We start from the raw sequence: 23292 nt of genomic DNA on the forward strand, positions 1-23292 counted from the left end.
GCACTACAGTAGACTTTATAAACACTGCACACTTGGGTTATACTAAATTTATTTTTTAAATATTTTTATTTCTTCGGTAATAAATTAAAGTTAGCAGTAACATTTTTACTTTGTAAACTTTTTAATTTTTTTTAAACTTTCAACTTCTTTGTAATAATACTTAAAACACAAATACACTGTAACAGCATTATGACAGCTACAGCATCATGACGTGATAGGAATTTTTCAGCTCCATTATAATCTTATGGGACCACTGTCATAGAAGTGGTCCATCATTGACCAAAATGTCATTATGTGGCACATGACCAAAAATGAATCTGCATCATCCATCAGATCACGCGTGTCTTTCGGGCAGACACCTTAACATTCCTGGCACATAGTAGATACTCAGTAGAGTAGCAGAGACTGCTACCTGCCTATCCTAATATCCAACCTCTTCCTCTTAGATAAAAGAACACCAACTCTCATATGGGTGCAGGGTCACTTGGAATAAAGACTCCATTTCCCCGCTTTTATATGTGGCCATAAGACTAAGTTATGGCCAGTGGAATGCAAGAAGAAGGGGGCTACCTGCAAGCTTCTAGGAAATGTCCTAAAAAGTACTAAATGTCCATTCTTATTTGCCCACCCATCCCCCAACCTGCTGCTTAGGACATAGATGATATGACTAGAGCTCCAACTTGGACCATTAAGGTGATGGAGCCAAAAGCGGAAGCAGCCTAAATGCTAGATGATTCTTCCAAACCAGCCTTGGTATGCCTTCTTCTATATAATAGTTGCTTAAAACGATTGTTACTTTGGATATCTATTTTTTTGCGAGGATACCTACTCTAAATTAATAGATGATCTAATACCCAACTTGTACTTTTTGCCATCAAGTGCCATACTCTTCAAGAAAAGTGCGAACTGTGCTTCACTAACTTACGCTCTCGTTCTGCTCCTCACTCCTCACCAGCATGTTTTGAAATACTTTTTCCCTCTGCTGTTTTCCTCTTGCAACCTGCTTCACTGTCAGTTATATTCCTTGTTTATTCTGTTACCTTTCTCCAGCTAAGAGTTCTCAGCTACTTATCTCTTCAATTTGACTTCTAGAAGATGCACAGTGATTTCCATAACTCCCAATGCATTCCTCTTAGGTGTTATTTGATTAACAACTGGTTTTATAAAGTTAGATTTACTGCCTTCACAAAGGACAAGTAATCCAAAGTAAGCAGGCTTGTTCTCTGATAATTTTATAGGAAAAAAAGTAATATGTACCTTCATCTACACAAAAGCCAACTATCCTTTTTAACAAAAACATCTTGAGGTTGGAAATGAGAAGCCACTAAAATGGAATGATAGGCCTTAAAGCCTAAGGTCCATGAAAAAGGCCTTTCACTGCTATAAATTGAGTTTGCCTCCATCCAATGGATAAAAAGAACCACAATCCATAAATGAATGAATGAGTGAAGTAAATGAAAGATTCTATGATGAACTGGCTCTAGAATTTTTAAAAAATTCACTGATGAAGCTATATCTGTTCAAGAAAAGGCCTGTACTTTATACACACATTTATATATATATATATAGATATAGATATAGATATACACACACACACATACACACACATATACATATATGTACATACACATACACATACATATCTTTATTAGCTGCATATAGGGTCAAAATAAAAAATATAACATCTACTCACTTGGACAGAGATACTCCCCCAGCTTTCCCAATCATCTCTTCATGGTGTAACACCGAGTGGTTCCAGGGAATATGGAGGAACTTTAAGAGTGTTCTCATCCACCGCTCAGGGTGTAAGACAAGCTGTTCATAGTGAACTAACATGCATTTTTTATAGCCAACCTCCATACACTGGTTATACATGGTTTCTATGGCACGATTCCACTTGGTCAAACAGTCCCTGTAGCTGTTCAGGTCAAATCCAGCTATAGTAACTTTTCGAGAAATCATTGAATGTACCGATGCCCGGCCATCTCGGACCATCAGGAGAAATTTGGCATTGGGAAATAACCTAGCAAGGTAAGTTAAGGACTTCAGGGCAAAAGGGTCTTTATTACATAAATAAGGAGCTGGCTCCCCGTGCTTAACAATGATTTCTAGTAAGAAGGCTTGCATGGCAGAATCCAGCACTTCGTCGGTGACTCCAGCCTCATCCAAGCGTATTTTCTCTTTACTCGACCGTGACCACATCTGCTTCAGGGCCAGGATTCGAGGGATGACCCTGGTTTCCTCTCCACAGCGAATATCAGGATGTGCATCTAACATGGCCCTCATGAGTGTGGTTCCACTCCGAGGCACACCTCCAATGAAAATTAAAGGCATATCTTTGTGATAGGCAAAGGTTTTGTTGGCTTTGACATCCAGGCTGGTTCGCACAGTCGTCTTTGTGCTCTCCAATTTGAGGGGCTGACTACGTTCCTCTATTCGGTGGTGGCATTCCATGGCGTGTTGGCCCAAGTAAAACACAGTCACAGAACTAATCACCAGACATGCCAATAGTAAGTTCTGCTTCAGTTTTCCAACCATCTTGATGTGGTTATCTTTTTTTATTAAACAGATATTTTGCTCCAAATGAGTTCCAGAAAATGTTCAGGCCATGGAGATTCTACTTCAGAAAGATGACCAACATCTAATAGGAAAAGGAAAAAGTTATTTTATCATCATTAAGACTGTTTACAAATTAGTCATCAGTTATCACTATAACATTTTAGCTAGAAAGAAGCTGAAGTTGTCTTAGATGCTTTGCTATTCCTAAAACACAAATATACAAAAATGCAAGCAAAAATAAATCAACATTTCCAATCAGAAATAGCTTCTTAATATAACAATTCTGAAGCTAGGCACAAAATGGAAAATTCAATAAAACTATTTCTATCAGTGAGCCAAGAGAATATTTAGTATGCCCAAGTATATCTGGAGTCTAACCCAAGGCTCATCTCTGGTATTTAAATTTGACTCATCCCCAAGAAGTCATTATCCCCACAATCTACTATAAAGAGAAATTACAGAAGTATACAACTTCTAAATCGCTAACATATATTCAGCTTATTCATCCGAAAATTATGTATTTCGGTACTACAGACCAGATACTTGGGCTTGCCTGAGGATAAACTTTGAAAAGGACAGCAGTGCAGTGACCCCTGCTCTCAGGAAACAAAACCTTGTGGACAGACAGATATGCAAACAATGACAATAAAATGTGATCAGGGGCTTAGTAGAAATAAGCACAGGGGACAATGGAAGTATAATACAAAAGAACAAATAAGTCTACCTGAGGAAGCTATAAAGGCCTTATAGAAAATAAGAGGGAGAGCTACTCTAGCCAATAGGAACTTGAGTGCAAAAGCACAATGGCATGACAGAATATGGCATAATTAGGTAACAAGTAGCAGGAGAGCTGGTGTGTAGGATGCAAAGAAGTGTGTGTGTGTGTGCGTGTGTGTCTGTTATCTAGCCTTCATAAGGACAGATAAGATTCAGACACACAGAGCATTCTAAGCTGAAATGACCAAAGATGTGGACATACAGAAGCAGAGCATATGTTTGTAAAACACATATACGACATAAAATATACATATTATGGAACTGCTAGTTTAACTGGAACAAGAAGACCTACTACAAAGCAGACAGCAATCAGACTACACAGAGACTAAAAAAATTTACCCTGAATCCTCAGAGAGCCAGTGGGATGGTAATTTTATGTGTCAACTTAGCTAGGCTATGGCACACAGTGTTTGGTCCAACACCAGTCGAGATGTTGCTGTGGAGGTATTTTTTGGATATAATTAACAATTAAATCAACAGACTTTGAATAAAGCAGATTACTCTCTATAATACAAGTGGGCCTCATCCAACAGTGGAAATCCTTAAGAGTAAAGACAGGTCCTGCAGAAAAAGGAATTCTCCTCAAGACTGCAACATAGAAAGTCCGCATGAGTTTCCAACCCGCTGCCCTGAGGAATTCGGACTCAAGGCTAACATCAACTCTTACCTGCCTCGCTGTTCTGTGGATTTTAGAAATGCCAGCACCACAACCACACAAACCAATTCCTTAAAAACTTCTCTCTCTCATAACACACACACACACACACCCCTGACTCACAGGAAGTATACCTGGGGGAAATGGCCAAAAGAATACATTCTGAGAGGCAAGACATCTAGCTATGGACTAGTGAGAAGATAAGCAATTCCTCCCAAAAATCCATTATAAAGTAGAGTGAAATTGACAGAGCAACCCTTTTACAGTCCTCTGGAAATCTACTAGAGGAATACAATAATCCAAGAAGCATTGACATTTTAAAAACTGCTTAAATGTTGGGTAAGAACAGTGAGAGTCTCTGGCATTCTTGCCTGAGACTATTCCATCTCACCACCCACCCATCCAGCAGGTACAGAGGTTCTGCAGGTCAGGGCAAGGCAGGGCAAACTATGAGGACTGGCAGCTTTGGTCAAAGGGAGATCACTCAATCTGGAGTGCTGTGCTGTGAGTGTAAGTGATGTTCCAGGTGGCAGGTGAGCAAAGAGGGTGAATAGCTCTAGAAGGCTAAGGTGGGAATCATGACTGACAAGCTTGTAGCCAACCCTGAGGCTGCACACAGGCAAAAAGGAGACATGAAGGGACTGAGTGGGAAGTAAATGTCAGGGCAGATTTGAAAATGGCCTAAACTTTGAATGTGCTCATCCACCCACATGCAAATGCATTGGCAGAGGACAAGTCTTACTGGTTCAAGATGTTTGAGCATAACCACTGATGTCTAAACTACACAGACAAGGAGGAAACCCTCAGAAAGCCATGTTTAAGAAAATAAACATAAAAACACGTGTGTGTGTTTGTGTCTGAGCAGCTACATTAGTATACATTTTTATGATACGTCCACACAAGGCAGATTTACAGAGACAAAAAGTAGGGGGTAGGAGCAGGAATTTAATGGCAAACAGGCATGAGGGGACTTTTTGCAGGGATGGAAATGTTCTAAACCTGGACTGTTGTGATAGTTGCAAAACTCTCTAAAATCTACTAGAAATCATTGAATTGTACCCTAATGGTGGTAAGTTTTATGACATATAAGTTACACCTCAATACAGCTGGTGGGGTTTTTTAAAGAATACATTCCTAGAAAAATATTTTGATAGTCTCAGTAGCATATACCAACCAAGATCTGGTTTTTGTTTACTGATGTATTCATTCCTTTAGTCACATATTTGAACACACATTATTGTGGCAGGCACTGTATATCATTTTAAAGCTACAACAAAGAACCACAAAGTGAGAATAGGTTGAGATTAAAAAATCAGCTTAATAAGAAAAGACTGCAGAGAAAAAAGCATTATGCTAGTTGGTAGCAATATAGCACTGAAATATCTATGCAGAAAACTGTATCCATGATATGGAAGACATACTTAAGATATTATACCAGATACAAAATATTCACCAGTCAAAAATTAACCTCTAAGTTACTATAGCAGCAAACAATAATATCTGATAACAATTTCCCATTAAAATACTCCAAATTCCCAGTAAAATACATAAAACACAAAAACTAGAAATATATGATCAATGTATTCCTTGTCCAGAAACATCCTTATAAATCACTTTAATGGCTGCATAATACTTTGCTGATAGGATCTACCAATGTTTATTTGGCCAATTCTCTATTATTATTTATTTGTTTTGAAATTTTCATGACTATAAACAACACTATGAGAAATATTCTTGTATATATAAACATCTTTGCACACATGATTATTTTCTTAACTAAATTTTTAGAAGTGGAACTGCTAGGTCAACGGGTATGGGGTGTGCTTGATTTTAAAGCACATATTTGATTCATCTCTTTCTCATAACCCACATTCATATCTGACCAAAAAAATTCTTTTGGCTCTACTTTCAAAACACAGTCCAGAACCTGACCACTTCTCAGCACTTCCATTAGCAATGCCAGCATCTCTCACAAGGATTACTGAAAGGAATCCTTACTTCTGTTCCCACCCTCCTAGAATCTACTCTCAAATTCAACAGCCAGAGGGATCTTTTTAAAATATCAGAACATATCATTGTTTTGCTCAAAGCCTGGTATTGTTTTTCAAATTGGTCTTGAAAAAGCTTCTTTTAAGACATCCAACACTAAATTTGTATTAAATTTCTGTCTCTTTTTCTTGATTTTCTCGATCTGTCAAGAAATCTCTATAGGCATCAAAGGTAGCACTGACTGAGGTCAGGCTAATGTATCATCATCCCAAAACAGTGTTTGTTGTTCAAAGTAAAGTAATTGAGAAGGCACCTCTTAACACTAGAGGTTTCATAAGAACTCTGATGAAGGCAACCCTCTCTTACTAAGGGATAAGCTCGGGGGAAAAGAACACCTTACCACATTTCTAAGCACACTTTATAGCTTTGTCAACACAATTTGGGGTTTTTTTTTCAAGTTTTCATATCTGTTGTATTTTAAATTAAATATTGTCTCCCACAACACACTTGGAGGGAAGGGGGGAGTATGTTCTACAGCCCTTCAAGATGTTTGAAAGCAAGTATGACAGTGGTCAAAGGCCTTGTAAGGGACACTAAAAAAGAGGAGGAAATTTGGGTTTCCCCAGAAACATGCATATTCCTTTTCACTAAGCTTAGGAAGCCTAATGTTCTCTCTTTGGATGTTTTCTTAACTCGGAGAATCACAGAATCCTAGATCATCAGTGCTAAGGGGACTTCCAAATCATTTTATAGACATATAAACTGAGGTTCTCCTCACCACCACCCTAAATCTTACCTGTTCTTCAAAGGTCACACTTTTTTTATTGTGTATATATTACTTACTCCAAAAGATTTTAAGTTTCTGAAGCTCACAGATCTTGTCCATGTCCCCTACCACAGCATGTTTAACAGAACACCAGGTCACCAGTCCACTGAGCCTTCAAAGAGCATCAGCAAACTAACCAAACTGGGGAGTACATTCCTCTAGAAGACAGACACTGTGGAGCTTGTGGACTCTACCCACACCTTGATACTAATTCTCGGAATCTTGAAAAAATTAGCCCTGTAGCTTATGAAGTACTGTACAGGAAAAGCTGATCTGACCATTACCATTAAATATTCAACTACTATGCACATGCACGTGCGCACACACCACACACACACGCCTCTTTCCATTACCTTAAACTCCATTTCACTGTATTTTCAGACAAGCAGTATCAATATTTTCTCAACTGGGACATTTACAGAGCTAAATGAGCTAGAAGGGAATACTATAAAGTTTAGTCTAGTTTTTATCTCCATGGGAAAGAAAAGGCATTGAAACACTGCAACAAACATATCTGAAAAATCACTATTAATAGTACTGCCCTTTCCCAGCAAGCCAAATGAAAGACTCCCAAAAATAATGCTCTACAGAAGAAGAGAGTGCTGACGTTATACTTCCATACTTACATCTTTGCAAATTTTACAAAGATTTCTAATAAAAAACAGCAGCACTCAATAAAAGTAGGGGCACATAGTCTGGTAGTCAGCGAGACTATGCCCAGCACTGAGTACACACACGCAGGCCCAGGCACATACACTCATGAGCTCATGCATCATGCTGTGCTTGTATAATCATGAAAGTAGCCATGTGCTAGGTCCAAGGAGATGCTGGGTAAATCATAGGAATGCAACAATCCCCTAAAAACTTTCTTTCTTTTGTTAATCATTAGCTCCTTGCTTCCCAGGCCTATTCATGATGCCAACCAATGTGGCAAATAGCAACAGCCAATGCCACCTCTCCTGTCTAAAGTCCAACCTACAGGGTGGGACAAAAGTAGGTTTACAGTTGTTCATATGGAAAATAATACAATAATTAACAAATAATAATACAAGCATAAATTCTGTGTTTCGCTTTCTCACAACTGTAAACCGACTTCTGCCATACCCTGTACAGTTGGTTCTTCTATTCACTTCTAGTTTTTTAGAAAAAGGAAGAATAACTGTATCACATGCTTAAACTTGCCAAGTAATGTGTCCAGGGTTAATGTGAATGATAGCTCTGCCAATCAGCAAGAACTTCAAATAAACCCACTGTTGCAAGATCAATCCTTACGTCAGCTCAGGGTCAGAACACAAATACAGAAACACCTCTTTCTAGCTACACATCGGAGGCTGGCACTAGAACCACTGGCAAGAAATGGCAAATGCCTAGAAGACTATGTTATACACAGCTGACAGTCTTTGGGAATCTGCCGGGACATATCTTCTTAAGTTTACTGGAGTTTTGTTTTCACTGAACCCCATGGTCAGGAGAGAAAAGAGCTGGTCAAATACTAAGAACTGGACCTAATGCCTAGGACACAAATAGAGATAAGAGTACAAGTTAAACTCAAGCATAACTTTTTTAACAGTTCAAGTTAAATGAAATTGTCTCAAAAATATCTGAGGGCAGATGTGTGTATAGGGAGAGGGTTATATATGAAATCAGATGGCTATGAGTTAACTGTTGAAGCTGAGTGATGGGTATACTTAAGGGTTCAATGTAACTTTCTCTCTATTTTTGAATATGTTTGAAAAATTTCATAATAAAGAGTTATAATGAAATAAAACAAAATAAACAGTTTAAGTTACCAAGTTCTAACCCTCTCAGACCTGCAAATCAGAGGGTCACTGTAGGCTAACCATTCCTCTTCTAGATTTTTCACTAATGTTTATTGTCTGTCTAAACCACCCATGAGAAAACACAAAGAAAAGAAAGCAAATTTGCTCAAATTACATACTATCATTCAGTAATTCAATTATGCAATTTTCCACCAACCTCCTAACTTTCAGGATTAAAACTAGAATAGGAAATGGAGAAAAGAAGATGGCATTGAATTAATGCACAAAAAGCCTAGTATATCAGTCAGAAGACCTGGGCTCTAGCCTAAAGTTGGTTTTTTCTTAGCCATATGAATCTAGATCAGCTGCTTTCAGCCAGTGTACCGCAAGAGGCACACTGGTGGGCTGCAAGAATTTTTACAACACGCAACACCTGACTATTTAGTCAGGGGCACTGACCTCTTTTCCCCTAGACTGTCAAATAAAAAAATAACAATAGTGAACACAACAATAGCCAGCTGGTGTGCATGATTCAAAATTATACCTTTTTATTTTTTTCACTTTTGTCAGATTGGCAAAAAATACATTTTTTAGTATGCTGCAGAATTTTAGTAATTAGCATATGTGTGCCACTAGATGAAAAAGGTTGAAAATTGCTGATCTATATATATCATTGAGGCATTAGTTCCCTCGTCCATAAAATAAGAATGATAAACTCTTTCTCACATGTAATTAGAGTAGAAATTATTAAAAGGTGGATAGAAAATACAAAAGGTACAGGAACACCTGCAAGTTCTCTTTCTTTTCACAGAGCAGCTGTGACAACCAAGTGGGTAACATGCAGAAGGACTTAAAAGAACAGGGGCCTATGGCACCCTTCACCCACGGGCTCCCGCTCATCCTCCAGCTTCGCCTCTCAGCACTCCTCCCAGGCAGCCCGCCCCCTTCAGGGCCACTGCCCATCCACACCAGGCACCTCCACCCCTGGCCTCCGCTCCTGCCGCGCCCTCCTGTGTCTTGACCCTTCCTCCCCGTCATACCCGCCTCCTCAGTGCTCTTTTCCTATCTCCCTCCGCCCGGAAATCAATTGTTCTCTCTTCTGTAACCTCAGCACTTGGTAAAAACACACCAGTTTGCACACTTGTGGTTAGTTTACCCCACTAGACTAAGAACTTCTTTAAAGCACAGATTAACCCATTCATCATCCCTGCAGTCACTGCATGAATATCAGATAAAAGGTAAAGCAAGAAATTTACAGATGAGTAAGCACCTAGTGAGATCTTCTGATTTAAATTGCCTTAAAACACCTATAGTCTTCTGAAACAAGGTAAATGTATAACAGGTAAATGTCAGATAAAACAGGGAACTACAAATAAAAACAAAGTAATCTGGAGGCCATGAAAAGAATTTTCAATCCCAATCATTATCCCAACAGTTTTTAAATTGGCTCTACAAAATTTATAGCAGGTGGGAAAAATAGTTTTGCCAAGACTTTGGAAAAAAAGTCATACAGATATTAAGGTATTAACGAAAATATTTTAACTGTTATAATACTAATAGTAGAAAGCCCAGAGGGGGGAAAACCAGCTTTAACTACGTGTACACATTTAATATGTTTCAAAAGCAAACATCATGAGTGACTAAAGAATGTTGAATTTAAGGCACTGGGTTCCCTCATCCACACTCCTACACTCACCCTGCTTCATCACAGTCACCTCTTAGTTATATCCTGATGCCTCTCAAATCCATCTGCAACCAAGACTTCTGTCCCAAATCTCAGACCTGACCATTCAAAGACCAAGGAAGAACTCTATCTGGATGTTCCACTGGCATGTCAAATTCAAAGAACACAAAATGGGAAAACCTTTCCTCCTCTTCTGTCTCCTCTACTGGTAAATGACCCGCTTCCTCCCAGACGTCCAACGTAAAAATCTGAGAGCCTTTATGTACTTCCCCCTCAACCTCTCCGTGGGTAACTGGTGAGATCCTGTCAGTGCTTCTTCCTTCCACTGGGCTGAATCTCTCCTCCCTTTTCTCCCCCTGCTGGCATGGCTTTAGTCATCACCCTCAGCCTTGTCTCCTAAGAATAGCTTCACAGCCTCCTAACTGCTGCTCTCTGATTCCTTCAATTCACCATCCTATTTCAGCAGTGATCTTTCTAAAATGTAAATATACTTAAGACACTCCCTGGCTTAAAGCCCTGTAATGACTTTCTTTCAGAAAAAAATCCTTCCTGTAACATATACGGTCCTTCATGACCCAGCCCTTGCCTGCCTGAGCTTCTCCTTTCATCAATCCCCATCACCAACACCCTCGTACACACACTCATTCACCCAATGCTGCCTTCGTCTTGAACAACCTGTGGCGTCTTTTACTCATAACTCCCACTCAGCCTTCAATATTCAGCTTCAACACAATCTCTTCTAGGAAGCTTTCCTGACAGCTCTCTGCCTTGTATGACATAGGTATCCTTCCTAGTGCCCTTGTACTTACCCAAATCATAGTACTTCTTACATTATATGGTTAATTTACTTTTTCAATAGATTGCAAATTCCCTGAAAGTAGGGGCTCTTGAATGAGTTAATGGATTGATTGCCAATAAGTTAATGTAACTAGATTCTATGAGTGTAATTAGTTGTGAGTTTTTGGAAGGTGTTGACTACTTCTTACCCATTTCGGTCTTCACCACAGCATATAACATAAAATGCTACATACATTGTGAGCACGCAATAAATATGCATTGAATGACCCCACTAAAACTTTCTCACCAAACCCCCAGACAGCTAACACTTTCCTGTGATTAGAATAATGGTCTTTCCTCCTGCTTCCAGTGTTAAAATATGGGTGGACTATATTGAGGAAGATGATAGTACAAAGTTCACCTGTTTTTCTCCTTCTGACCTTGCTCCTCTACTCTGTGTACTGATCAGTCTATTTCTTCTGCCTCTATCATTTCACACTCTCATTGATGAATGGCTCAGATTTTTTTTTTTTGGTCATCCCTTGCTCTCACCGCAACAAATCAGAAGTTAAAGGAACATTTCTGTCCTCTAATTTTTTTACATACAAGAAAACTGAAGTTCAGAAAGGATATGAGGCTCACTTAAGGTATCAAAACTTGGCAAATTGTTGACCAAGTTGGAACTCAGGTCTGACTCTAAAACTGTGATGGCTTTTCCATGGGGTTAGACATGGGGCCTGGCATGAACCAAAAGCCATGCATGCAACAAGTGTGGTGCAAATTAAGTGAGTTTAAGACTATTTGATAATGTTATAAGGCCTTCATTAGCATATGGTTTAAAACATACACCTAGCTTTTGTTTTTTTAAAATTCAAGATGACTTTTTTATAAAAAGAGTTATATAAAAAGTTACAAAGATGCATTTGTAAACAACACTTATGAGAAGTAAACTGTAGCTGACTTGGAGACAGCCTCCTTCACAGAAGTTTCACCAACACTCCAAAGCCAAAGGAGGGGTCTGCAATGTCTGAAAAAGGAATTCCAGGTGTCCGTGAGGTTGACATTTATGAGTGATGACAGAGATTTCAAGGTATCCGCGTGTGCTGGCAAACTCAGTTTCAACATTCCTGGGAAAGGAGTTCCAAAGAGATTCCAGCTGCAGAGAATACTGTCACAGGACTGATTTCATCAGCAGATAGAAACTACAGGAGCACACTCCTTCTCAGGACTGTTTATACATTCAACACACTGCAGACAGTGGAAGAAATGGTTTTGCTGGCTAAGAGCTAGCTTCTGATGCTGATGTGATACACACCCTTTAACGTGACCCACGTTATCAGGTTGGCCAGAATACACTTTCCACTTGCATGAATTTCAAAGCAACTAGCAAAGCATCAAGAGATAACTGGTGTGTTTAAAAGTACACTTTCTTAAAAAGGTTCCTGTCAGTGATGATCTTCAGCTTTTCAAGGTAAAGGGAGATACCACAGCAAATAAGTAAGATCTTGTGCTCGGTCAGAGCCTCGTTCAAGAGGAGATTGCCTTCATTTGCTGCTTTGATTACTTCAACAAACTCCACAAGATGATATTTTTCAAAAGCTCAATGGTTGGCATATGACCCATTAGCATTTTTACTGGAAGTAAATATATCAGAGCCTTCCTTTTGTTCTTCTGACTTAAATGGTGACAGTATTCCTTGGCTTGCTTCAAGTCACCACTGCACACGGCCTTCTGTCCAACATAGTACCTGTATGTCACCCTCTGTGCTGTGCTATAATCATCTTTCAGGTTTGAGCTGCCGATGGCTCTGATGAGGGGTTTACACAAATGGAGTTTGTTGATCTTTAAGTAAATCCTGAATAACCGATTCACCAGAAATAGCATCCCCCACCTCTCAGAATCCTCTGTACCAGCACAAGTGTCACTGGCAAAGACATTAAAACAGCTCATCAACAATTCAGCTGCTTTTTCCACCATGTCCCTGACTTTCCTTTTGCCTTTCTTTCCAATTGCTGATCTACATTACTGGCAAATACTTGAAGGTCAAGTGCTACTGCATACATGACAGGCAGAGCCCAGTTTTCTTCTCTTCTGGTGAGGCCAACTGAAGCCATGGGTTGGCAACATAAGGATGCTTGAAACACACCACACAGGATGCCCAGTCTCTGGTGTCAATTGCTTCATAAACCTACTGCAGGTACTGGTTGATAGTGATTGACAGTGATGACAGTGCCCATCCCTAGGACCAGGTGGAGCCAAAAATATATCAGATCTAATTAGACAGGAAAAAATTCTAATTCCATGTGTGCATTGTGCTTTGTTTGCATAAATGAGCAGCATTCATATTTGCACACTTTCTGCAAGTCCCTGAAGATCTCATCTAGATGGGATTAAGGATGGAGAACTAGGGATCTCCCCATAATTCTGGTCCTGAGATAACAGACATATATGGAGGCTAGAAATTAGCTTGGACAGTTCTACCTTTTCTGTGTTCTTTATCAATTTAGTTTTACTTTAGCACAGTCACTGTCACATATAAGTAAGTTCCCACTTTATGAGAAATTATGCCTCTCACACAGTTTCTCAGAGCTGGAATTCTGTGATCTCTAGCAAAACTAGACATCAAGTCTTTGATCAGAAACCATTATTATAACAATTCCTATTGGAGATTTTTTTTATCTTCCTGTACATTTCCAAGGGTTATATAATGTAGTGTGTGTGCAACCATGTATTGTTATTTAATTTTTTCAGGGTATACATTTCCTCCAGTTCAACATGAAAGAATAAAACGCAAACCCAGTCACAATACCTAAAATGTTAAATGTTCTCTCTGTGAAACCTCACTCCTACACTTCAATTAACAAATGTTTATTGTGCACGTAAAGGGTATGATTTATCATGTGCCTTCAAAGAACTAGCAACTTAGCAGGGGAAGAGAACAAGAAACTACATAATGGAATAAGATGGTAATACAAAAGTTATGAAAAATGACATCCATGGGCTACATAAAGAAAATCATATCAGAATGAATCTTAGAAGATCAGCAGGACTCCCATTGTGGGAATGAGGGAGAAAAGAGTGTTTTGAGCAGAGAAAATAAGATAACAAGAAGCCTCGAAGTGGAATGGGATAGCATGGATTCAGGAACTATGAAGCCATACACACGGCCAGAGTGTAGGGGAATAACAGCGCATAAAACTGGAAAAACACAACTGTATAACCTCAGAGATCTCTGTGACCTAAACAATCTGCTAAAATTTAATGCATAAACCCCTTCTACTACATAAATAAGAAAAGGCTGGAGGAAGCATATCCAGCATGAGAGAGTAAGGAACTCCAAAAGTCAGATCCTCCATAAAGTAATGAGAAGACTGGCAAAATGCAAATTCACCTTTTTCAGAAATCTGAAAATTAACCAAAGGCTTGCAACAATCCAAGAAATATCTATCCAAGAAAAAACAGCTGGTTTCCAATCAGCAGAACAAGATATATGGCATTTTAATTCTTTCTATTCCCTCTACCCAGCTCTGTGAAACTTGGAAACCAACAACCTGCAAACATAGTACCTATGAACAGCAGCAGCTCAGTAACCATTTAAGAAGAAAGAATAGGTTAGGAGCTCCCCCAAACCCACATCTCCAAAGAACTGTCACTACTTAACCTATCTAACTGCTCACTGGAAAAGCTGCATTCTCAGGGCTTGTCTTTATTGGACCTGATTGTGACATTCCTATGCCCAGAATATTTGTTAAAAATGTCGAGATAACTTATTTTCATTATTTTATTGCATTTTATTATAAGTTGTGTTTATTTGTATTTATACCCACAATTTATGTATATTTTATTTATTTATTATTGAATTTGTTGGGGTGACACTGGTTAATAAAATTATATAGGTTTCAGGGGTACGATGTATAATTCATCATCTACATATGGTATTATGTGTTCACCACGTAAAGTCAAATTTCCTTCCATCACCATTTATCCCCCCAGGCCCTCTTCTACCTCCCTCTACTCCCACCTTCCTCTCTGGTAATCACCATACTGTTGTTTGAGATAATTTTTTTTTAGATTGAACTTTTTTTATTTTTAAATTTTTAAAATTTCAATTGACATTGACATTTAATATTAGTATCAGGTGAACAACATATTGGTTACTCATTTATGTAACTTACAAAGTGATCCCCCAATAAGTCTAGTACCCCCCTGACATTAATAGTTATTGCAATGCTATTGACTATATTCCCTATGCTGTACTTTACATCCCCATGGCCATTTGGTAGCTGCCAGTTTGTACTTAATCCCTTCACCTTTTTCACTCATCTCCCCAAGCCCCTCCCACCTGGCAACCACCAGTTTGTTCTTTGTATCTATGAATTTGTTTCTCTTTTGCTTGTTCATTTTGGATTTTTAGATTCCATAAAATAAGTGAAATCATATGGTATTTGTCTTTCTCTGTTTGACTTATTTCAATACCCTCTAGGTCGATCCATGTTGTCACAAATGGTAAGATTTCATTCTTTTTGTAGCCAAGTAATATTCCATTGTATATATGTATCATATCTTCTTTATCCATTCATCTATTGATGAACACTTAGGTTGCTTTCATATCATGCCTATTGTAAATAATGCTGCAGTGAACACAGGGATGCATATACCCTTTTTAGTAAGTGTTTTGGATTTCTTCAAATAAATACCTTGAGGTGGAATTGCAGGGTCATAAGGTAATTCTATTTTTAACTTTTTGAGGAAACTCAATACTGTTTTCCATAGTGGCTGCACTGATTTTCAATCCCAACAGTGTACGAGGGTTCCCTTTTCTCCTCAATCAACACTTGTTGTTTGTTGATTAATTGATAATAGCCATTCTGAAAGGTATGAGGTGATATCTCACTGTGGTTTTAATTTCCATTTCTCTGATGATGAGTGACATGGGCCCTTTAAGAGAAACATCTGGAACTCCAGCAACCCTCCATCTCACCCAGATTTTCATAGCCAAATGCTGTGGGGACTCCTGTTCCTAGCACTGGTGCTCTGGACTAGGGAGCCGAGCCAGGTGTAGGAATGGGACCCCTACCTCCTCAGTGGGAACCTCCATAACTAAGAGATCCCTTCCAGTTCTTAACTCCCACATGTGGGTGTGGGACCAGCCCATTTCACATCTCTGCCCCTCCTACCTGTCTTGACTTAGCTTCTTTATATCCTTAGTAATAAGAGTTCTGTTGAGCTAGTCTTCAGGTGGTTCTCAACGGTGGTAGTTCTATAATTTAGTTGTAATTTTGACGTGGTTATGGGAGGAGGCAAGCACAGTGTTTACCTACTCTGCCATCTTGACCCGAAGCTGAGACAATTATTTAATTAGCTGTCTGCAGTGACAATATTAGTTGCTGCAAATAAGACATTGATCAAAAACTTAAAATAAAAAACTGAGGAATGAGTTGTATATATAGGGCTTAAAAAAGCTCCAATATATTCTTGGGAATCTAGAAGGCATGCACATGCTGAGGAAAGACCTGAGAAGGCCCTCACCTCTCACCTCTGGCTAACCTTGATGTTCTGTACAAGCAGGAAGTCAAGGCTAAGGCACAGTGTAAACTGCTGGTAAATGAAGGGAGCCCAAATACACACACACACACACACACACAGCCCCTAAGCAAAGGCTGGGAAACTTATGGTTTCAAGACATTTATGGAAATCTGTCCAATCATTAAATGACCACTAGGCTAACCAAGCAGAGACTTTGATGATTATACAGGACAAAGAATACAGACTTTACAGTTAGACTAAAAAAGTAACAAAACAAACAGCAACGACAACAAATTTGGGGGGAGAAGGATTTGAATTCCAGAGTAGCCACATTATATTATTTAAAGTGTCAATTTTCAACAAAAAAACTATGAGACATATAAAGAAACAAGAAAGTACTGCCCATACACAGGTGGAAAGGTGCGGTCAATAGAAACTATCCCTGAGAAAGCCCAGATATTGGAGTTACTGGACAAAATTTTAAATCAGCTATTGTAAATATGTTTAAAAAAAAAAAAACTGAACTAAAGAAGACCATATCTAAATAATTTAAGGAAATTATGGGAATTACTTCTCACCAACAGGGAATATCAACAGAAATTATAAAAAAAAAAATTTTAAAGAAAGAACCAAAGAGAAATTCTAGAGTTGAAAAGTACAATAATTGAAACAAAAAATTTACTAGAGGGGCTCAACAGCAGACTTAAGATAGCAGAAAAATCAGCAAACTTAATAGATCAGTCTTCCAGTCTGAAAAACAGAAAAAAAATGAAGAAAAATAAACTGAGCCTCAGACCTGTGAGATATCATTAAGCATACCAAAATATGCATAAAGAAGTCCCAGAGAAGACAGAAAGGGGAGAAAATCAAATTTATGTAAATAAATGGCTTGAAAACATCCTAAATTCAATAAAATACATTAAAAATCCAAGGAACTAGATAAACACCAGGTAGGATAAACTCAAAGAGATGTGCCTCTAGACACGTTATAATCAAACTGTCAAAAGCCAAAGGATCTTGAAGGCACCAAGAGAAAAGTGGCTCATCACATATCAAGTCCTCAATAAGATAAACAACTGGCTGCTCATGGAAAACCACAGAGGCCAGAGGCAATGTGATGACATATTCACAGTGCTAAAAGGACTAGATCAATCAAGACTTCTATATCCAGCAAAACTATCTTTTAGAAAATGAAGGATAAATTAGGATATCCCCAGTAAACAAAACTAAGAAGAGCTAGTGAAGGCTAAAATGAAAAGACACCGGTCAGTAATGCAAATCCACATGAAAAAAATAGCACCAATAAAGATAAATACACAGATAAATACAAAAGACAGCATAAACTCATGTTTGTAACTCTTTTCTGTTCCTATCTGAATTAAAAGACAACTGCATATACCAATAATTTTAATTTCTTTTGTTAATCCTTACCCAAGCATATTTTTTCCATTGCTTTTCAGAGAGAGTGGAAGGAACAGAGAGAGAAACACTGATGTAATAAAGACACACCAACCAGTTGCCTCCTGCATGTGTGCCAACTGGGGCTAGGGATCGAGCCTGCAACCTAGGTATGCGCCCTTGACCGGAATTGAACCTGAGACCCTTCAGTCTGTGGGCCAACGCTCTCACCATTGAACCAAACCAGCTAGGGTGGCAATAATTGTAAAATTCCCAATGGGCTTTTAATGTACACTATGTAATTTGAATGACTTAATAAGAGTACAAAGAAAGGAGAAGTGAACAGAACTGTATTAAAGCAAAGGTTTTGCCAACTATTGAAAATAAGTTGGTATTAATCCAGAGTAAATTGTTTTAAAATACTAATTGTAATCACCAGGAAAATAAGGAAGAATTATAAAAGAAATAATAAGCTAATTGAATTATACACTGGAAAACATTTAATACAGAAGAAGGTAGTTAATGAAGGACTAGAGAAACTAAAAAGACTTAAGACATATAGAAAACAGAGAGCAAAACGGCAAATGTAAATCTGAATGGACTGGTAATTACATTAACTGTAAATGGATTAAATACTCAAGAGGCAAGAATGACTGAGCAAGTATGAATGACCTGTCAGCGGCCAAAACAAAGCTGATCAGCTTGCAAAACTGTGAATTCATGATCTGTTTTACATTATTTACCAAACTGATTCATTCAACCTATTTTTATCAAGTTTCTAAAATATTCCAAGTACTGTGTAAGGCAGTGACAAAAAGATAAATAAGGCATTGTGATACTGTGATATAATAATTATTACAGAACAGGATATACAGGGGTGGACAAAAGTAGCTTTACAGTTGTGAGTACATGAAACAGTTTATTCTTATATTATTATTATTTATTATTTATTTATTTGTATTACAACTATAAACCCACTTTTGCCCACCCCTGTGTATTAGGTCTTCATCCCTGGTTCCTAGCATAGTAGTTTATCTTTAGGCATAGTCCCAGACCTCAAGAAATTCCTAGTCTTGTGAAAAAATGGACCCATGAGAAATAATTCAGGTAAAATGTTGTAAGTAATAGGTACATGTACTTTAATAAGGTACATGTACTTTTAATAAAGTACGTGCACTAAGTACCAGGAAAGTAAGCAAATAACCATGCCAAGTAACCATTAATCCTGATTTTTAAAGGATGAGTTAGATATTATAATTCCTTAGGGTTCTATCACTCATTCTCTGAGCTCTCAGCCCAGTTCTCAGCACTAGCTGCATACTACCATCACATGGGAAGAATTTTTTAAATGACAACGTATGGCCTCACACCAGACTAACTGAACCAGAATCTCTAGGGATACCTTGATTCCCTCATCCTTACTCTTTAAAAGCTCAGGAGGGGTGCCCAGTGGTTGAGCGTCAACCCAGGAACCAAGAGGTCACCAGCTGGATTCCTGTTCAGGGCACACGCCTGTGTTGCAGGCTCCATCCCCAGTAGGGGGTATGCAGAAGGCAGCCTATCAGCGATATTTCTCTCTCATTGATGTTTTTCTCTCTCTATCCCTCTCCCTTCCTCTCTCTCTAAAAATGAATTAAAAAAATATTTTTAAAAAGCTCCTGAGGTAGTTTTAAAGTAGTTGGGTTGGAAATAATTGACACTGACTCTTTAGGAGAAACATAGCACAGGCCTCAACCAGTCTTATGGCAATGAGGAGAGAAAGAAAAAGATTTCAGGTAGGAACAACAGGATCTACAATAGACTTAATGTTGAGAGAAGATGAGGATTCTAAGCTTTCTAGGGTAATAGGAGTGTCTGGGTATGTGCTTGAGGGGACTATGAGTAAAGGGAATGGAAAGGAAAAGATAACCAAGTTTAAAGTACCAAGCATCCAGTATATTTTTATCCAACAGACAGATGAAAATAAGGAACACCTGAAGTTAAAAAAAAAAAAAAATGGGGTCTGGATGTACGCCTTTGAAAACCATAAATATACAGGTGCTATTTAAAGCCATGAAAGGAAGTGTAACCACACCAGGAAATTAGAACAGAGCTAAGAACAAATATGAAACTCTAAAGAATACCACATTAATCTGAGGAAAAACTGGGGAAGTTTCAAGGGAAGGTTTTTGTTTTTGTTTTGGATGGTAGAAACCTGCGTATGTATGGGGGCTGAGGGAAAAAATGAGAATATAGAAGGAGATCAGAGATATTGGTCTTAGGAGAACTTCCTGTGATAAAAGGAAAAATCAGAAATCAGCTACAAGCACACAGAAAAATGACAGATCCTTGAGTTCAGGGCTCATGCCTACCAATTTCTTCTGTGAAGTGGGAGACAAAAATAAGCAATGAAAAGAAATCAAGAGTAGGACAAATAGTTAAAGTAGAATGGTAACAATCTATAAACAGCCATTTAAGCTTTTAGTACACAAGAGGAACCTAGGGGTAAGTCAAAGCATGTCCAGGCAGTGAGAATAAAGTTGGAATCCAGTTTAGAACAGCACCAGCAGCTAAGTTTCAAGATTTTCTCCAGCCTGCTCTGGAGATCCCAGGAGTAGGAAAAAAGCCAACTGTTTGATTCATCCAGGCTTGGAGACCATCACAGCAAATGTGGCAAGAATGGCTTGAGGCCAGTAACATTGCTTTTATAGTTTTAAAAGCTCAAATTTATATTACTCTTTGAAAAATGGACTGCAGCTATTTCCTCTGATTGCCAGAAAGAGTGGGCATTGGGGCTGAGCACCGGGTGGGGTGGAGTGGGGGGTGTGTTAATTACTCTTTCGCTCTTAGAGAACTTGTCAGAACATTAGTCTTAAGCATTTTTTAAAAACTGATTTTGGAGAGAGGGAGGGAGGGAGAGAGAGAGAGAAACATCGCTGTGAGATCTGTTGCCTCCCATATGTGCCCGCACCGGGGATAGAAAGAGCAACCTGGTATGTGCCCCGAGGGAGAATCAAACCCACCATCCTTTGGTGTACAGGACACGCTCCAACCAACTGAGCCACACTGGCCAGGGCACTCCTAAGCATTTTTGATCCCTTCAGAAGCTGAGTCCAAAAAATCTAGACCTGATTCCTCCAAACTCTTAAAGTCTGAAAATTCCCTTCAGGACTGGTCTATCCAACTGAGAGATAATAAACACATCATACACTTCTTACATACAGTGCTATTTCAGCTCTGAGGTAGGGGCTCTTTCCTAAAAAAGATGGGGATTTGGAGTAGGGGACTAAGGGGGTAATCACTGCAAAGCTCACTAAGAATCGCTGACAACGCCGATTAATATAAAAGAATATAAAACAATAAATATAAAATATGATCAAAAGTAAAAACAATATACACCACAAAGAGCACACTCAGAGTTCACTAATTCACGCTGCCATCGCCCATACCGCTCTTCAGGAGTGGGTGAGTCCTGGGAGAGGAAGCACAAAGGCCGGGAAGGAGTCTAAAGGACGAACATCCACCACGTGCCACACCTACTGTGTGCCAGACCCCCAGCAAGGCACTTCACATGCTATGGCTGCAACTCAGAGGCGAATTAAGCTGTGAAAACTATAGACCTAACCCACAGGGAGAAGAGTTCGCTACGGTACCTGGTGAGAAGTGAGGGGAGAAGAGGCGAGTTTGGAAAAGAAGACATCTGGGAGCAAATGGGCGAGACGCAGGACACCCGTGGGGTGCGGAGGGTGAAATGGAGGGAGAGTCCGCGGTGTCAGGGGCAGGGATAGGGGTGCGCCTGCAAGAACGAGGCCCAGGTGGAGGGAAGGACACAAGTGCGATCCCGGCGGGATGGGGGTGAGGGTGGGGGTGAGGGGGTCTCACCCTAGGAATGCGCCCGAAGGGAAGCGGGGGCCGGGAAGCGGTGTCAGCGCCGCGAGAAGGAAGGGGAGAGGCGGGAGGGGGCAGGCGGCCCACGCGGGCGGGGGTCGAGCCGGGCGACCGAGGAGCCGGAGACCCGGAAACGCTGGCTTTGGGGGAAGGGGGTGCGTGGAGCGGCCGCGCCACGGCGTGGGGCGCAGCGCTCGGGGGGCGGGACTGGACAGCGGCCCCGGGGCAACCCGGGAGATGTGCGGGCAGAGGCGACGCAGGCTCCAGGGATGCCAGGGCGGAGCGGGCCGGGATTCGGAGCCAGGTGGGCGGCGGCCGGCGGGCAGCGGGGCCGCAGCGAGCGCGGCGTCCCCCTTACCTGGGATGAGTGAGGAGCCGCCGCGCCGCCTCCCCAGCATCCTGGGCTCGGCCGCTTCTCCCACCGCCCTAGGTGGGGGCCATTCCGCCCGTCCCGGGAACCCGCCCTCACGGCCAGGCGCCAGCAGCCGCCAGCCCAGCCGGCCCCGCGGAGCAGCGCCGACGCGACCCGCGCCCGCGGCCGCCTCAACAGCGACTCCCGCTGCCGCTGCCTCGGTGCCAGCCGCTAGCCTCCGGGGCGGGCGGGGAATCACACGCCCGCGGGGATTGGCTGCCTGGGGCCCGGCCCGGCCGATGTGTCGGTCTCTCTGATTCGTGGGTTCCGCAGGCTCCCCACCGAGGGGGGCGGAGCTTCGAATTGCGCCCAGTCCCGCAGGCTCTGAGGGGCCGGGGTGGGTCTGACGTTGCGGTCGGACGGGCGCCCCTCAGCCCTGCGAGCGCGCGCGCTTCTCGGGGACTCCCGGGGGCGCCACCTGCCTGGGGCCGTTGTTGCCGGAGCAACGGTGTGCGTGGCCTGGAAGCAGGGGAGCCCCGCGGACGTGGCTGTGGGTGGCCTTCCTCCGCGAAACCCGGGGATAGGGCAAGAAAACGAGCTTTTTCGGGACGCCACCCTCTCTGTCCACTGCTTCCAGGACCGGCCCCGTGCCCGCTGCTAGCAGAGGCGCTCCCGTCTCACTGGAGATAACTCACAAATGCAAACAGAGCCCGGCTACCTGCCTGCCACACAAAAGTGCAAATGAGTGAGCAAGTGCTGCCGCTCTGGCAGGGGAGGGGGGGCTGACCCCTGCAAGAACAAGAACTGAAAGCTAGGAAAGGAGAAAAGGGCAGAAAGGGAAGGGAGGCGGAGGGCAGAGGGCTGAAATTTCACCACTGAAAACTGTTCACCTTTATAATCCCTTCTGTGAAAACGAATCAAGGAGCCCTGGCCAGAGCTCAGTTGGTTAGAGCAGCATCACCATATGCCAAGGGTATGGGCTTAATCCCCACTCAGGGCACACACAAGAATCAACCAATAAATGCATAAATAAATGGAACAACTCTCTCTCTGTCTCAATCTCCCTCCCTCCCTCCCTCCCTCTCTTTCCTGGGATGAGCAAGGAACCCAACCCCCCCCCCA

The 23292-nt window shown here is 40.9% G+C and overlaps 1 protein-coding gene and 1 pseudogene across 1 annotated transcript in view; both read right to left on the reverse strand.

Moving 5' to 3' along the window:
- The window catches only part of TPST1 (tyrosylprotein sulfotransferase 1), a 60670-nt gene extending 38391 nt beyond the window's left edge, over positions 1–22279 (reverse strand). The window contains exons 1-2 of the mRNA XM_087815627.1: positions 22177–22279; positions 1694–2641 (exon numbers count right to left, since the gene is read on the reverse strand). Coding sequence (XP_087671753.1) covers positions 1694–2538 — 845 coding nt within the window. The 5' untranslated portion in view covers positions 2539–2641; positions 22177–22279. The remainder of the gene's footprint in view (positions 1–1693; positions 2642–22176) is intronic.
- On the reverse strand, positions 11993–12971 carry LOC107543682 (PCI domain-containing protein 2 pseudogene; annotated as a pseudogene).
- Positions 22280–23292: the final 1013 nt, after the last annotated feature.

Source organism: Miniopterus natalensis, chromosome 3 (assembly GCF_054644295.1).
Source record: "Miniopterus natalensis isolate mMinNat1 chromosome 3, mMinNat1.hap1, whole genome shotgun sequence".
NCBI lineage: Eukaryota > Metazoa > Chordata > Mammalia > Chiroptera > Miniopteridae > Miniopterus > Miniopterus natalensis.